At 36.6% G+C, this 18,119-nt stretch overlaps 1 protein-coding gene across 1 annotated transcript in view; it reads left to right on the top strand.

Moving 5' to 3' along the window:
* Positions 1-15,820, top strand: part of DNAH12 (dynein axonemal heavy chain 12) — a 234,256-nt gene extending 218,436 nt beyond the window's left edge. Inside the window, exons 67-74 of the mRNA XM_037040727.1 lie at positions 416-649; positions 927-1,115; positions 4,767-4,870; positions 7,096-7,300; positions 12,041-12,178; positions 12,716-12,807; positions 14,148-14,215; positions 15,584-15,820. Coding sequence (XP_036896622.1) covers positions 416-649; positions 927-1,115; positions 4,767-4,870; positions 7,096-7,300; positions 12,041-12,178; positions 12,716-12,807; positions 14,148-14,215; positions 15,584-15,774 — 1,221 coding nt within the window. The 3' untranslated portion in view covers positions 15,775-15,820. The remainder of the gene's footprint in view (positions 1-415; positions 650-926; positions 1,116-4,766; positions 4,871-7,095; positions 7,301-12,040; positions 12,179-12,715; positions 12,808-14,147; positions 14,216-15,583) is intronic.
* The last annotated feature ends 2,299 nt before the right edge of the window (positions 15,821-18,119 follow it).

The following is an 18,119-nucleotide window of genomic DNA, read 5'->3' as shown; positions in this document are numbered from 1 at the left end:
GGGTGGTCAGCAGGCCCCTCCAAATAAATAAATAAATAAATAAATAAATCCACTGTAAATTCCTACTAACTCAGACTTTGACCTAGGCACATTACTTATATCAATTCTAATTCTCACAGCAATCCTGGAAGGTTGATATTGTCCATATTTTTAAGAAAACCAAAAGCTAGGAAGTGAACTTGCCCAGCTAGACCAACACAGAATATTAATACTTTCCTGCTTTTTTTGCTATAACGAGGGCTTTTATGACATGAGGCCCTCTAAAGTTTACCCACAGATAACCCATGAAGATAATTCTTTCAATCCCACTTCTGTGTGTATTCAGAGGTTATTGATTGACAGATATTTAATGCCACCTTACAATGGAACTAAAGTGAAAGACTGTTTTTCTCATTTTGTGTTTCATTTGTTTCAGTTATTTATAAATGAATATGACACAATTCCATTTGAAGCTATCTCTTACCTGACTGGGGAGTGTAACTATGGAGGAAGAGTGACAGATGATTGGGACAGACGTCTCCTCTTAACCATGCTGGCTGACTTTTACAATGCACACATCATTGAAAACCCTCATTACAAGTTTTCTCCCAGTGGAAACTATTTTGCACCTCCCAAAGGCACCTATAACGATTACATTGAATTTATTAAGGTAACTAATACCACTGAAAACAGGGTTAGATATAAGTGTAAGTTTTCTAAATAGCAAGTAGTAAAATATTCCCTAGAAATGTATCGGGTTAAATAAGTTTTATGATTTTAATTAATTTTTAGTATCTTTTGTTTCTAATAATTGTTGAAAATCAGAAAATTTTGATTCCTTTGCTGTTCGTTTAGTTGACTTTTAACCCGGTTTGGTTTGTACACGTGTGCCTTATGAATTAACGTGTCCAGTGGAAATGTGATGCTTGCTTAATTTATCTTGGTAGAAACTTCCGTTTACTCAACACCCGGAGGTATTTGGATTACATGAGAATGTTGATATCTCCAAAGACCTCCAACAAACGAAAGTCCTCTTCGAGTCCCTGCTCCTCACCCAGGGAGGCTCCAAGCAGACAGGATCCTCAGGCAGCACTGACCAGGTTCTGCTCGAAATCACTGAAGATATTCTCAAAAAGGTAAAGTTTAAAATACCATTTTGATGTTCTAAAATATGTTGCTTATCAATTTAAATCAAAATGGTACTGAAATGGCAATCTGAAAACTTTATTTAGGAGCACTGTGACCTTGAGGGAGATATTTTACCTTTCCGAACATTAGTGTCCAGAGCTACACAGTGGTGATAAGTTCTTGTGAACATTAAAGAGATCGTGAGTTTAAAGTACTGCGCGTAGCTCTCGTGGAAGACCCGTGGCAGCTGCAGCGGAGCTCCATCAGCCTGCTCCTGCTCCTGCTCCTGCTCCTGCCTCACCTCTGTGCATTCTCACTGAGAAACAAGTCAGGCAAGAAGCGGTACCCAGCCAAGGCTCTTTTAAAAATTAAATTTATTGGGGTGACATTGGTTAATAGGATCATATAGGTTTCAAGTGTACATTGTATGCCCACCACCTATGGTCAAACCATCTTCTGTCACTATATATTAGGGCCCCCTTCACCCCACACTTCCTTCATCCCCTTCCCTCTGGGAACCACCACATTGTTGTCTGTGCCCACAAGTTTCAGTTTTATATCCCACATACGAGTGAAATCATATGGTTCTTTGTTTTTTTCTGACTGATTTAGCATGATACTCTCAATGTCCATCTATGTTGTCACAAATGGCAGTATTTCATCTTTCTTATGACTGACTAGTGTTCCATTGTATATATGTACCACATCTTCTTTATCCAGTCCTCCATTGAAGGACATTTTGGTTGTCTCCATGTCTTGGCCACCACAAATAATACTGCAATGTGCATAGGGGTGCATATATCTTTGCAAATACATGTTTTTGAGTTTGTCAGTTAATTACCCAGGAGAGAGATCACCAGGTCATATGGTAACTGTATTCTTAATTTTTGAGGAGCCACCAGACTTTTCTGTAGTGGCTGTACCTACATTCCAACTCTCAGTGAATGGGTGTTCCCTTTTCTCCACAACCTCTCCAACACTGGTTATCACTTGTCTTGTTGATAATAGCCATTCCAACAGGGTGAGGTGGTATCTCATGGTAGTTTTGCTTCATCTCCCCAATAGCTATGATACAATAGCTATTGTTTCATATATCTGTTTGCCATTTGTATGTCTTCTTGGGAGAGACGTCTGTTCAGGTCCTCTGCCCATATTCAGGCATGACTTTTAAAGATAGTGGAAAGATATCCATGGAACATGAGTTGGCAATTCACCAACTTAGAATTACTCTAACCAGCCACAACATAAAGGCTTTGGACACAGTTGTGTGCTGACTTAATCAGAGAGGCAATATTGTTGTTGATATTTTGTTTGGAAGATCTATCTATTGTTCACAGTGCAGTGTTAAAGTCTCCTACTATAAGTGTGTTGCTGTCTGTATCTTTCTTGAAGTCCTCCAAGATTTTCCTTATATATTTGGGTGCTCCTATGTTGTGTGCATATATGTTTATAGCATTTATGTCTTCTTGATGGATTCTTCCCTTGAGTATATGAAGTGTCTTTCTGTGTCTCTTTTTCTATTGTTGGTTTCGAAGTCTATTCGGTGTGATACAAGTATTGCTACCCCAGCCTTTTTTTTCCCTGACCATTTGCTTGGAATATTTTTTTTCCAGCCCTTTACTTTCAGTCTCTGTAGGTCTTTTGTTCTGAGGTAGGTCTCTTGTAGGCAGCATATGTGTGGGTCATGCTTTCTTATCCATTCAGCTACCTTATGTCTTTTGATTGCAACACTTAATCCATTTACATTTAAGATTATTATTGATAGGTACTCCCTTTGTACCTGTGTTCCTCTCTCTCTCACTGTGTTTTTTCCTCTTCTTAAAGCAGTCCGTTTAGCATATCACATAGTGCTGGCTTGGTGGAGGTGTGTTCTTTTAGACTTCTTTTGTCCTGGAAGCTCCTTATTTCACTTTCCATTTTAATTGAGAGCCTTGCTGGATAAAGTAGTCTTGGTTGCAGGCCTTTGCTTTTTGTTACTTGGAATTTTAAGTCAACCTTTGTAATGAATTGACTTCAGCTGTTAGATAGATAGATAGATAGATAGATAGATAGATATAAAGTACTTTGCATAATGCTGGGCACATGGTATGTTCTTAGTAACTTTATTTGTGGGTAAACTAATGAACTTATATAACTTATTATCATTTCTAGGCAAAGACCTTTTTAATAATGGAGGAAATGGTCTGAACTTACTGGATCAGGAGGAAATAATTTTAAAGCTATACCTTAGAAAGTGGAGGCAAAGGTAGATAACATCAACACTAAATTAGCTGTTAGAGCTCTTTTTTAATTTCATAATACAGCCCAAAGTACTTAGCCCTACTAGCTAATGTGAAATAATACTCCCTATTCTCACCTTTTTTTCTATGTTAAATTCAATAAAGAAATTAATGTAACTTTAAAAAAGATGATAGTCCCAAGCACAGATCTTCACAATTTCCCTTCAGAGAAAATAGTGTAATGATCCCCATATTTCAGTGTATTTCACTGTTAGGCACTCTGACATAGCAGAACCTGACCCATCTGCCTTGAAAGCCCATGAACAGCACCTCTCCTCAACTCTCACAGTTGGTAGCCTTTCTTGATACCACTCCTTAAGCGCCTACTCATTACATGCCTGGCTGTGGCCACTGGCAAAGAGAGGGGAGAATCAGTGCCTATGACCCCTAGTGAGCAAACTAGTCTCTTCTACCCTTACTCCTGGAACATTTCTGTTGTTTGCCTCTTCTCATCGTGACCCCTTACCGGTTCTGTGGTTTATCTCTGTGGGAAAATGTTCTTATCCTTGCTGAATGGTGGCATCTACAAAATCCCCAACAGGAAGTTACCTGGCAGTGGAATCTGTAACTTGTTTGGGGTAGAGGGGTATGCTAAGCCAAAGAGTCCTTGAATGACACCACCTAGTGTTACCTAGAAAAATTCTTTTACACCACCCAAGGGCCATCACCTGGAGACACTCTGGGTAGCTCAACTTTTTTAGTTTGGGAATTCCCTGATTAGGAAACTTCTTTGTCCCTTAAAGAATGTGAATTCCAGCCTCATGTGGCTTAATCATCAGTTCCAAGGTCCCTTTCATCACTTCTCAGGCATTCCTGAGGTGCCTCATAGAAATCAGACACTTGGCCGCTTTCTCTCTCCCTGCACCATGGAATCCTGCTACATTTGCATATTAATTATTTGATATTGGTATAAGCTAAATTAATTAAAGCCAGTTGATAATTGGTTGGAAATCAATGTAAAACAGTTATGAAATGGTACATCAGTTTTATCAATACAAAATAAGATTCCATTTACAAAAAGAAATTATACAACTTTTCAGAAATGTTTATCTACTGTGAAGTGCTATACCCTGCAGCACAGGGTATTGAAGACCTTGGAGTTAGAGACCTGTGGATTTAAATGTATCACTTTTTGGCTGTGTGACCTTGGGCAGTTACCTATCCTCTCTCTATTTAAATGTCCTCATCTGTAAATGGAGATAATAATGGCCACATAAGAGGGAATACTAAGGATTAAATGAGATAATGTATGAAAAGCAGTTAGCAGAATACTTAACATTTAGTAATTTCTTCGTGTTAGCTATCAGTGATATTATAGCTAAATGAAACTAATTATCCATTTTGAGAGTAATAAGTGACCTTACAAATCTATTTTTTTAGCTACCAAATGATTTTGACATTGAATCAGCCCTACAGAAGTATCCTGTGAGATATGAAGAGAGCATGAATACTGTGTTAGTACAAGAAATGGAAAGATTTAACAAGTAAGAATCTATATCCTCAGTGATTCAGAAGGTGACCAACCAACGTTGATAAAAAGACACATTGGTGTTGACTTAAAATTTTAAGAAAAGTTTATCAAAACCCATCATTTCTTTAGAATTCTGCCCCTTTTTAAATTTATAATTTAATTGCATAACCTTTTGCCCCAGAAGTGAGAATATCTTTTATAATGTAACAATGATGATGAAAAAAGATCTGGTTAAAAATATTCACTAATCAGAATTTTTCACTAGTCCATTGCTATTCTTTTCAGGAACTAAAGATGAAATGAGCATTAATTAGGACTGTGTGTAGTCATATCTTTTGACAATTTTCTCCCATTTGACACTTACATACTTCCCTTTTCTTTCTGAGTACAACCTAAGTTGATTAGATACTTCATGATAGCAGACAAATTATTTGCTTTGATATATTTTAATTGAATTTCCTACAATTCACTACTGACTTAAAGAATGGAGACTGTTTTGGTCATGAATTTCTAAAGTGTTTCCAAGTTTATCTGGGTTTCTAGACTTGTTTTAAAACACATTAAAAAACTATATTAAAAAACTATAATGCCTTCAGTATTTCATAAGAGCATATGAACATATATGTGTATGTGCATGCATGTGTACACATGTGTGTGAACATGTGTGAACATATGTGTGTCTATATGCACACATACATATATCTAAAATAACGTATTATCCTTCAGTTGCTTAGGTCTCTAGACTAAAACCCTCACAACAGGTATATTTATGGTGTTCTTAGCAGTTTAGGCCTAAGTGGGAACCAAAGTATTTGGAAGTGCATAAAGGAATATGTACTTTATGCTTTGAGGCAGTGTTTCCTCACTTTCAGCCATTGCATAACACTTGTACAACTTTTTCCACATTTTAAAGTCACCTGTAACATTATTTACATAATATTTTTCCATAAATCATTCTTTGTTTAAATTACCCTGGTCCTAAACAATAACACCTAGAAAGCTAGCTGTATTATTTACTATATTTAAAAATGTTATCATGTCCATTTTGCATAACTTTTGATCACCCATTCTTTTGATATAATTTTGACCTGAAAAAAATAATTAGCTACAAGGCTGTTTATGGTAGTATGTTTTGAATGGCCAAATAAGAAGTCTAAATGTCAACTAATGGTCAGTTGTTGGTTATGTGAAATCAATTATTTTTGTACAATGAAATTCTATGCAGCCATCAATAATGGTGTTATACAAATATGTCCATCAGTGTTGTTGAGTAAAATAGTACATACCAAAAATCCACTTTTATTTTTATTTTTTCATTAAGACTTTGAACAGTTTTTCTTGTGCTTTTTTTTTTCTTCTTCTGTTCATTTTGGATAGTTTCTAGTGCTATATCTTCAGGTTCATTAATCTTTTCTTTTGCAATGTAAAATCTGATTTTAATCTTATCTAGTGATGTTTTCACTTCAGACACTGTATTTTTCATCTCTGGAAATGCAATTTGGATCTTTAAAAAGTATCTTCTATTTCTCTACTTAATTTTTGAGCAAATAAAATATATCTTTTTTATTTTTAAGTTTTTTTAAAAATTTATTGTTTAGGCTATTACAGTTGTCTCAGTTTTCCCCCTTTAAAAAATACATTTTTAGGAAAAAGTGAGAAAAGTTGTAAACTAAAATATTAAATGGATTAACCATGGCTGATGAGATTATGGTTCATTTGTACTTGTTACATTGTGGCTTTTTAACTTCAAAATTTCCTCCAATAAACAAACATTAATTGTGTAATAAAAATTAATATTTTAAGGAATAAGGGATTTCAGTAAATTAAAATACAACCATATAGTCCCAATCAACAGCTAGTAAAATTTGTGTTGTAGATTTATATTTATTGCTATGAAAGATGGTCATCACACATCATTGAGTGAAAATTGTACATTACAAAACAGTGCATGTACTATAATCTCTTTTTATTTAAAAGTAAAAATATGCCTATATGCTTAGAAAATAACAGAGATTACAAAATAAAATATTCAGAATGCTTTAAAAGTGCTTATTATTAAAATGAAAAATGTTCATTTAAGTATAACCTAAAATTACCTTACATTACTGAGTGCAGGTGACTATACTTTGGGAAATAACCTCATTAAGGTGAGTGAGATTCCTACTGTTTCTTCTGAAAAGGCTCCATGATGAGATTTACTTCATGTATATGTTGATGACATAATTTCTTTTCTTGCAGTTTAATTAAAACTATACGTAATACTCTACGGGATCTTGAAAAAGCTATTAAGGGTGTGGTTGTAATGGATTCTGCATTGGAGGCACTCTCTGGCAGTTTGCTTGTTGGAAAAGTTCCAGAAATATGGGCCAAACGATCATACCCAAGTCTTAAGCCCTTAGGAAGTTACATCACAGATTTTCTAGCCCGGTTGAGCTTTCTACAGGTAAGACTATATATATAATGGGAGACATTAGAAATTGGCTATGGTCACCTGAGGTCTCTGAATTTAATGGAATGTGATTTAGTCATTTCCTGATAATCTAATCAAAATTTTAGAATATTGCAAATTGCACACATTCAAAGTATTGAGAATTAAAATTTTGCTTTACTCAAACCCAAGTAATATGTGACATTTATATTTTTGAAGATTCTGTGTTCATGGTTCAAACATGGTCTTATGATTTTAATACCGGTGATAAATCACAAAAAGAGCCTGAGGCTTGGATTTATCAATGATAGGCTATTGTCTTAAAAATCAGTTGCTTCTCAGCTCTTATCTCATAAAACTAGGGAAAAGATGAGTGCTTTGAAATCCTGTTCCCCATTCCTACCCATCAAGCTCACTCACCCCGGACACACACATGAGGATGTTCAGAGCAGGAAAGCAAGCACAGGGCAAGCCACTATTTTTCCATCCTCACTCCTCAGCTTGCCTCAGTGGTTGGTATCTATGTAGGGATGGGGGTGGAGAGAGACCCAGAAATACTTTTTGGAAACTCACATAGGTAATGACCTTTCAGTATTCAGTTGCCGTTTTATTACATAAAGGCTTATTTATTTCACTGTACCAATTTATCATAAAATATCCAGTGCATGTGGAGGGACATGCTTTCTCATACGTCTCTCTTTTTTTGTGGTCAACCTTTTCTTATTGTTTCAATTTAAGTTTCTTAGATTATTTATTAGTGAGCTTGTACTTCTTTTGGTATGTGTGCTTGCCATTTGTATATTCTTCTATAAATTTTCCAGGCCACTTTTATTTTGCACTTACTTTTAAAATTTTAATTTATAGTAGGTTTTGTACAGATTATACATTTAACAAAAGAAACATTATAGAATTTTTAAGGTTTAAGTGATTACACTGTAGAAGATTCACCACTTACTAGCCTCAATTTCTTTATTTATAAAATGGACTCTTTTATTTCATAGGGTAAGTCTATGGTATGTGGTAAGTATTCAGTAAATTGGACTACTCTTTTGTAAAATCAGAAATTGTTGAATTTTTATCAAATGCCTTCTCTGCATGTATTGCTAGTGATGTCATTTTTTATCTCCTGTAGGTCATTATTGCATTGAATTATATCACTACATTTCCAAATGTAAAACCATCATTGTGTTCCTAGAAAAACCCCTCTTGGTTGGTGGTGTCTTATGCTTTAATTGATTCATTTGTATATTTTTAGGGCTTTTTAAAAAAAATTTATTTATTTTTACAGAGGGGGAGGGAGAGAGAAAGAAAGGGAGAGAAACATCAGTGTGTGGTTGCCTCTCAAGTGTCCCCCACTGGGGACCTGGCCTGCAACCCAGGCATGTGCCCTGACTGGGAATCAAACCAGTGGCCCTTTGCTTCACAGTCTGGTACTCCATCCACTGAACCACAGCAGCCCAGGGTATTTTTAGGACTTTTGTTATGCATTATCTATTTATCCTCCAGAAAAATTATTCAATTTTTCCTCATCAATAGTGATTATGAGTACCTGTTCCTCAGTAATTAGTGTTCATTTTTGTCCTTGCTAATTAGATAAGTGAGTGTGTATACACCTGGGTGATTACTAGCCATATCTATAACATATTTTTTACTTCTTCCTATATGTACTGGCCTCTTTCTGTCCCTTATGCAAAGCAGCCTTCCCTTGCCACGATTTTGCTTTTTTTCATACACCAATTATTTCCCAAACTTTTCTGGAACTTTTATTGGAGCTGTTTGCATTTCAATATACTGCTTTGCTCCTGAAGGGTTTGGTGAGTCTTTGGCTTAATTCCCCAGAGGAGTCCTGGCATGGAGCCAGCTGGAACAGTCTCCAGAACAAATTCAATTTGTTGTTGTTAATATAAATTCACATCAAACTCTCTACTTTCTGAAATTTGGACGTCCCTTTGAAATCATTCCATTTGAATGAGTAAGAAAGGTCTCCAGGGATCCCTCTCCTATCTCGGGAGTTACTCACCAGAGACCCCTGTGATAGGTGAAGATCCGCAAAATAGCAGTGTTACATTTGTTTTATTATTTATATATTTTTAAGGCTTTATATACCCTTCCCATACTTCTATAAACCTTTCCCACTCTCTTACTAACCTTTCCCACACTCTTATAAACACTTCATGTGCTCTTAAACACTTTCTACACTGTTAAACCTATGTAATTTTAACAACATATAAAAGTTCTATATACGTGAGTTTTAAAGCCTGTGATACATTGAAGCTGCAATAAGTGAACCGAGATATAGCAAGGGATTACTGTAACTCATTATTGAGCCTCTTTATTACCCTCTAATACAAATCTTCCCCTGAATGGATCTCTCCCATTGTCCTCTTACCCTTACAGAAGCTACACAATTTTCTCATCATCTTTCTTTCTCTTGGACTTTTGACTGCACCTCCTAATCATTCTTAGAGTTGACAGATTAAGCAAATGAGTCAGCCAGTTTTCTATCCTTTTCTCATTTCTCTTCCATTGTTCACTCTATTTATCTTCTCCTTCCTGTGCCTTTTTAAAAAAAGCTTTCTCACACATTGGCAGAAATCTCATATTAAATCCAGGATCTAGCATTATCTGTGTGAATTTGAGCAAGATATTCATCTTTCTGGACCCATCTTTCTGGAACCAGTTTTCCTCCCATCTTACAGATGGGAGGAAAATACCTAACTCATCGAATTATTTTGTGGATTAATTGAGGTGGTAATTGTAAAGCTCTTAGCACAGTGCTTGGTGTGTACTCAGCACTCAGTTAATCGTAGCTAGTTCAGAGATTGTATAAAAGTAGCTGACCCAGATACTCATGGCGTTCTTGGCTAAATGAAGCCCTGATGTAAGTAAGGGTATTTTCTAAACCCTTTCCTTTTGGGTTCTTCTAGCTTTCTTGTGTGAGGTGCTGCTTCTGCCTGGCTTCTGCCCTTATCACTCCATCTTTTTCTCTATTACTTCTTGATCTGATACCTTCTAATATCTGTAGCAGTGGCTTGTTTTAATATCTCTAGCAGTGGTTTGTTCTCTTCCTCCCAGGAAGCAAAGCTGGCTTCTTCCCATAGTGTGTGGCTCTTTCAGAGACAGAGTTCATTTTATTGATTCATCTGTTTGTTCAAAAAATGTGAATTGAGACTCTACTTTGTCAAAAGTACCTTATTGTTGGACAAAGTTGCCAAGGTGCCTACAAGTTGCCAGTAGCCTATAGGTAGATAGCCTATGTATCTAAGAAAAAACTATTTCAGTATGGTAACAGACATGTCATAAAAGACCAACATAAGAAATGCTCTGGAAACTCAAAGAAGGAAGAAAGTTCTTTTAGCTCAGAAAGCAGAGTTTGTTTATTGGATGAGATAGCATTTGAACTGGGTCTAAACGATGAATGGATTGGGATACTGCAAAAAAAAGGTAGAAGACTTAGAGAAATAGCTGTGGCATTATATAATTAAAGATAGATTCTATTGTGAAAATCCTGACACAAGCAAGAACAAAGTTTGTTCCTTTCTATAAGTGGAAAATCCAGGTGAAAAAGTGGCCCCAGACAGGATTTGAGCTGGGGTGCAAACATGGTTACCTGTTCTTGGCTTCTTACACTTCATCCCTTGGCTCCATTCTCTGTGAGTTAAGTATTCTCCGTTGGATTTTTGTCTGATAGGAGCAAGATAGCAAAAGTAGCTCTAGCCTCACATCCACACAGCTTCAAAGAGTTGAGAGTGAGTCTTTTCCCCAAAAGGCCCTTCAAAAGTCTCAGCATTTCTGGCTTTGATTGGGTCACATGTCCTTTCTGGAACCACTCATTGTGACAGGGGGTGCGATTGGATAGGCATGAATCACATGCCCACTCCAGGAGGTGTAATACCACCACCAGAAGTGCTTGTATGGAGGGGGTAAGAGAGTTAATGTTGTTAGTCCTCCAGGAAGACACAAGAGTAGTTTCACTTTGAGATAAGCAGAAAAAACAACAGATGTCCACTCAGTACAGAGAAGAGGCCTGCAAATAGTGCATTCTGGTTAGAATGTAAGATGCTTGAAAGGGAATTAAAAAGGAGAGAGCTAGAAATACAACTTGGGGCCAGATTGTGAAGTGTCTTGAACAGGAGACTAAAGTAAGTGTACTCTCTAATATGGCGGGGTAGTAGGAGATCATTAAAGAATCATTCAAGGTGCTAGACCTGAACCAAACGGTGCGTGGTGAAGTGTACTCTGGCAGCAGTATTACAGATGTATTGAACAGAGAGAGAAGAAGCAAGAAGAGGTGCACATAGATGCAGAAAGAAGACCATAAACATCTAAACTGGAATGGGGCAGTGGGCAAGGAGTCTGGGAGGTTAAGAAGGTTAAGTAACTGAAATCAACACATTAGGGCTATAGTTAGCTGATGGGTGATATTTCTGAAGATGGGTGCTTTTGAGTGGGATTAGGTCGTACAATAAGTCTAAATAATTTACATTTGGCTTTTTGAAGAAAACTTGAATCTTTCAAACTTTGTTTTATTCAGGTTAATGCTAAAAGTGAGTTCAAATTTTCCAAGAAGAGTAACTAGAAGGGAAAAGAAGTAGGAGGGCCAGGATAGGTTATGGGTTTGGTGTTGGGAAAGAGAGCCATGTGATGGAAAGTTGCGGGCAACACACATGAAACCCAGAATCAGGGACTGTGTGTCAGGTGAGACTTGTGTAAATTGAACAAATGAACATAATGTGTTTTGGTTTTCCTTTATAGGACTGGTATAATTCAGGAACACCTTGTGTATTTTGGCTGTCTGGTTTCTTTTTCACCCAAGCCTTTTTAACTGGAGCTATGCAGAATTATGCCAGAAAATATACCATCCCAATTGATTTACTAGGATATGAATTTGAGGTATAGTAACTCCTTAATCTCCACAGTATATGATTACATCATCATGTATTTAAGCAAGCAGGATATGCAGAGTTCATATTTTTATAGCACATTTTATACAATTTGACTTTTCATTCTTTGAGTGTCACAATGAAAGTCTATAGTATTTGCCTTACTTTACCTGTCATAGAGCTTTTATATATCTCGATATTGAGTTCAAATGACCCAGGAGCATTTGAAACCTTGCTCCCTGGCGTATGTAAGTTGTCAGTTTTGGGCTCAAACAAACTCATAAAAATTGTCTTTTAAAAAACCTAATGCTGCTCTTCTATTTTAACAAACTTTAATGTAAAGTACAGTAAAACCCGATAGAATGCTTCAAAAAGAACTGTTTTGTACATTTTTATATTTACATTTTACTGAAACATTTACAGTTTAGGAAGCTATAAGATTGTGGAGTTTCCCAGAATGTGTTGTGAAGATTTAGCTGATGTTTTCTTTATGACACTGAAGTTTTCTGGGGAGGAGATAATTACCAGCGTGTGCCTCTACCCTCAGGTTATTCCTTCTGATACATCTGAGACAGCACCAGAAGATGGCGTCTATATCCATGGGCTGTATCTTGATGGCGCACGCTGGGACAGAACAAGGTCTGTCCTTTCCACTGGAAGACCTCTTCGATTGTAGCTAAATCTTAGGGCAGAGAAGCTGATTGCTGCCTTTTCCCCCCTCAATCAAAATGCCTTTTCTAGGGAATATGTCAAGTAATTAATAATATCAGAATTCTTGCTATAAATCATTATGCAGATTGGGACAAGTTATGAGTGAGTAAGATACATGATACATGATAGATACATATTTAAAATAAATACTGAATTTCCAACTTAGGAAACTAAGCAATGCTATTTTTAGGTCCTGAATAATTTTTAGTTAATATTTCAGTGGTCTTACTTAACAGTTAATGGATATCACTTTCCTCCTTCTTTTGTTTTATAGGTTGCCTTCCATTTTGTAGCACCTAGGAGCACCTAACTTTTAAATAATTTATAGTTATAGTAGATTTTCTGTTTCTACTGGTGAATGGAAAACTTCTTGTATTTTGATGACATGATAGATACATATTTAAAATAAATACTGAATTTCCAACTTAGGAAACTAAGCAATGCTATTTCTATTTACAGTATATAGGGGTGGGAGAGGAAGGGAGAAAATATTTCCCTTGGAGCCTGCTCCTTACTCATCCATTAATAAGCCTCTTCCCTTATGTCCCAAGTCAGGGTTAGACTTTGCTCTCAAGGAAAGCTTAAAAGCCAAGGCATGCAAAATCACTTAAGAAGGAACAAGAAAGTGGTTCTATAGAGATAATTTATTCTAAGACAGGCTAGCTATGAGAAGACTTGGATGTATATAGTTTATTTGATTATTTTTCTTTTTCATCACTCTACTGGGTGATGAAATTTCTCTGAACTTACTTTTCTTTGTATATACATTTATCTTTTTCTTCCTTTCTTCCCTCCTTTCAAACAGATAAGCAAACAAACAATGTAGCATAGGAGAAAGAAACCACATTTTTGGATAGGCAGATCTATGTTTGAATGCTGACACTGGCATTTAAGAGCTGTGTTACTATTAGAAAACTGCTCAACCTCTCTGAGCCTCCACTCTTTATGTGTGAAATAGGAATGCGGACAAGATTATTGTGAGGGTCAAATGTTATAGCTCAGTGTCTACCTCATGGGCGGTACTTTAAAAATGTCAAGAATTGACATTTGTCCACTGTTTGTACATGTAGCCTTTCCATACTTTTGTTTCAATTCTTCATTGCCTCTCCCTTGGGTTTGATTTTGTTGTTGTCATTGTTCTTTCTTTTCTTTTACACTTCTTTTTCTGCTATCTCTGGTTCTCTCTTATAGTAACTATCCAAGTAGCAATTTCTAAGAAGAAATTTTCATCTTATATCTAATAAATATCTCCCAATTTCTCTTCACAGTGGATTACTTGCTGAACCATATCCCAAACTTCTGTTTGACCTGATGCCTATCATATGGATAAAACCAAGTAAATATACTTCTAACAAAATTTCTTAGAGTTTTAGGGAGGATAATGATAGATATTTTTAACTGTTCCCCCAAATAAGTCTCTGCTCAAACATATCAGAATTTTGTCCAATTACAATAAGTAGAGATAATGTTTACACTGGAAATATATGGTTCCCCCTTTTGTGCTGCATTTACATTATTTTAGGAATATCACTCTGCCTCTTTCTTGCTCTTACCCCTTGGGATATAACATTTTCTCTGCCTCTCCCCTACCCCTCTACTTTTCAGAGTGCAGAGCTTCCCATCAATATTTTGGTTCTCCAGTGCCTTTCTTTGCCTCTCAGAGACACAAATAGAGTTCTTTGGCTATGAAAAATGCCCAGGCCCGGGAGCCAGCCAGGTGCCCCAAAGCCACATGGGGTGCAGGTGCAGGCCACTTCTGCTCCCTTGGGAAAGCAACTTGCTGCTTCCCTCCTGCTATCATCATTTTCTGCAAGTCTGAACAAATGAAATTCATTCTTTTGTTTTCTTTTTTCCTCTAATTTTTTATTCCCAAGTAATTGCAAGTGAAAAAAAAAGATTTACAAATCACCCGTAATCACTACCCATTCCATTAAGAATTTTTATTCTTAATGCAATTCAATTTATAACTATGAGAAATGTGACCTTAGTTTAGAAAGACTCCTAATATCTCATCCCTAACTTTTCAAGGGTTGTAAATAAGTTCTTTTTGTGAGTAGGAATTGGTGTGGTTTTTCTTATAATAATCTGCTGTGGTTTTTCTTACAATAATTCAGACTGAATGGCTATTGTATGACAATCTAAGGAAAAGAGGTCAGTGCCCCTGACTAAGTAGTAAGGTATTGCATGTTATAAAAATTCTTGCAGTATACAGGTTGAAAATCACTGCTCTATTGCCATGTAAGGTTACATATACACAGGTCACTACCACAGCAAATAGTAACTTCAACTTCTAATTTAGGGCTTCCTGTTTTAGAGTTCTAAGCAGTTGTTTCCTTTTTTTGCATTTCCCCCATTACCTATGCCGCATTTTATTCCTTCTTCCCTACCTTCTCCTTCTCATACTCCTTCTCTCCCAAGTCCACTTCAGTGTTTTCTTCCCTAGTAAGTAAACTGGGCCTTAAAATCAATTCCTGTCCTCTAGACCTACAATCATGAACCATATTAAATCACTTCCTTATTTCATAACTCTACTTAGTATAAAAACTTTTTTAAAACACCAACTTACAAGTATTCAAATATTATAACCATAATCTAAGATTTCATACTTGCCACTTTATTACAAAATAGTTGTTCTTTTAATACCACTGCCTGTTTTCCCTTTACCAAATGAATGTGTTTCTTTTGTTTTTGTGTTTTTTTCAAGCTAAAAAGTCTGAGATTGTGAAGTCGAATGCCTACATTTGCCCCCTCTACAAGACAAGTGAACGGAAAGGAACTCTTTCCACTACAGGACATTCTACTAACTTTGTCATTGCAATGTTGTTAAAAACAGACCAACCCACTCAACACTGGATTAAGCGCGGGGTTGCTTTGCTTTGTCAGTTGGATGACTAAACTGGACAAATTTAAGAAAACATCTGAAGTGTAAAAAAAAAAAACCAGTGTCTTCACTCACTTCAAGATATACATATTTATTTTATATATATATATATAAAATAAAACTAAGTACCTTGGTAACATTCTTAAGTTGTCTTTTTGAAAAGTCTTTGCATTGTCGCCCTCCCTGATGTATCATTCTTGATTGGATTGCAGCCTTCTCTTTTTTTTTAATATATTGTATTGATTATGCTATTATAGTCATCCCATTTTCTTCTCCTCTTTTTCCCCTCCATCCTGTACCCCACCTCCCACTGTTATTCTTCCACCTTACTTCATGTCCCTGGGTCCTACCTATAAGTTCTTTGGCTTCTCCATTTCCCATACTATTCCTAACCTACCCCTGTCTATTTCATACCTACCATTTATGCTACTTATTCCCTGTATTTTTCCTCCATTTTCCCCCCTTCCCCTCCCCACTGATAACCCTCCATGTGATCTCTATTTCTGTGAATCTGTTCCTATTCTAGTTGTTTGCTTGGTTCAATTTTGTTTTTGTTTTTTAGATTTGGTTGTTGAATAGTTGTTTGTTCTCATTTCACAATTTGTATTTTTGATCTTCTTCTTTTTCTTAGGTAAGTCCCTTTAACATTTCATATAATAAGAGCTTGATGATGGTAAACTTCTTTAACTTGACCTTATCTGGGAAGCACTTTATCTACCCTTCCATTCTAAATGATAGCTTTGCTGGATAAAGTAATCTTGGATATAGGTCCTTGCCTTCCATGAGTTTGAATACTTCTTTCCAGCCCCTTCTTGCCTGCAAGGTTTCTTTTGAGAAATCAGCTGATAGTCTAATGGGAACTCCTTTGTAGGTAACTGTCTCCTTTTCTCCTGCTGCTTTTAAGATTCTCTCCTTATCTTTAATCTTGGGTAATGTAATTATGATGTGCCTTGGTGTTTTCTTCCTTGGGTCCAACCTTTTTCAGAGACTCTGAGTGTCCTGGACATCCTGGAAGTCTATTTCCTTCACCGCATTGGGGAAGTTCTCCTTCAATATGTTTTCAAATAAGTTTTCCATTTCTTGCTCTTCCTTTTCTTCTGACACCCCTATGATTTGGATGTTGGAATGGTTAGAGTTGTCCCAAGGGTTCCTGAGCCTCTCCTCATTTTTTGAATTCTTATTTCTTCATTCTGTTCTGGTTGAAAGTTTGTTTCTTCCTTCTGGTCCAAACCGTTGATTTGGTTGCTGGTTTTTTTCCTTTCACTGTTGGTTCCCTTTATTTCACTTTGCGTAACCTTCACTTCTTCCTGTGTTTTGTGACCATACTCAACCATTTCTGTGAGCATCCTTATTATCAGTGTTTTCAACTGTGCACCTGTAAGGTTGTCTATCTCTTCACCACTTAGTTGTATTTTTCTGGAGCTTTAATCTGTTCTTTCATTTGGAATATTTTTTTTGTCTTGCCACACCTGTTACAAGGTAGTATGCGGCAGAGCCTTAGGTGTTTTCAAGGGCAGGGCAACCCTGCCCTGCCTGCTTTGCAGTGCTATATGTGGGGGAGGGGTCCAAGATGGAATAATGCCACTTGCTCAAATCTGGGCCAGTTTCAGTCACTTCCTCCACTACCAACAAGCAAATTGGGCCCTTCTGGTGCTGATTCCATGTGGATGGGTTTGTGTATGGTGTAGGGCCCTCTGGGTCTCCAATGAACTCTCCTATGAGGCTGGGAGTTTGTCCCACTGCCACAACCCCCACAAGTTTTTCCAGTCAAAGGTTTTGAGGCTTTATTTCCCAGTCCTGGAACCCTGGGTCCTGCAGTTTGTCTTGCTCCCCAGTTGTTCCTTTCACTTTATCTGAGTGCAAATGTGGGACCACTGGGTCGACCAGCTACCACCTTGCTGTGAGTCCTTTCTGCCCCTCCTACTGGTCTGGATCAATATTTTTTCTTTAACTCCTTGGTTGTTGGACTTTCATACAGTTTGCTTTTCTGGAACTTCTGGTTATTTTTTTGTTTTTAAATTTGTTGTTTTCCTTCTTTTGGTTGTGCGAGGAGGCAGTGTATCTACTTACACCTCCATCTTGGAATGCAGCCTTCTAAATGGACTCTTGAAATTGTAGACACCTGTGGGAGGAAACATAAAAGAAATGTTTCTTTGAAGCACATAAAAAAATTTTGGAAACTTTTATTCGGTTCTTTTTTTAAAATTAGATATATATGTGAAAAACAGATTTGGGGAGAATAACTGGGTAAAATTAACTCATATTAGAAAACATCTCTTTTTACAAGTATCAAGTCATATCTTTAGCTCCAGTAATAGTTTACTTGCTGCTCACCTACCTGTAGTGATTATACACACCT

The sequence above is a fragment of the Sturnira hondurensis genome, unplaced genomic scaffold (assembly GCF_014824575.4).
Source record: "Sturnira hondurensis isolate 20B ecotype Veracruz unplaced genomic scaffold, ASM1482457v3 Scaffold0002840, whole genome shotgun sequence".
NCBI lineage: Eukaryota > Metazoa > Chordata > Mammalia > Chiroptera > Phyllostomidae > Sturnira > Sturnira hondurensis.
Note: the sequence above shows the minus strand (reverse complement) of the source record. Positions and strands in the feature narration are given on the sequence as shown.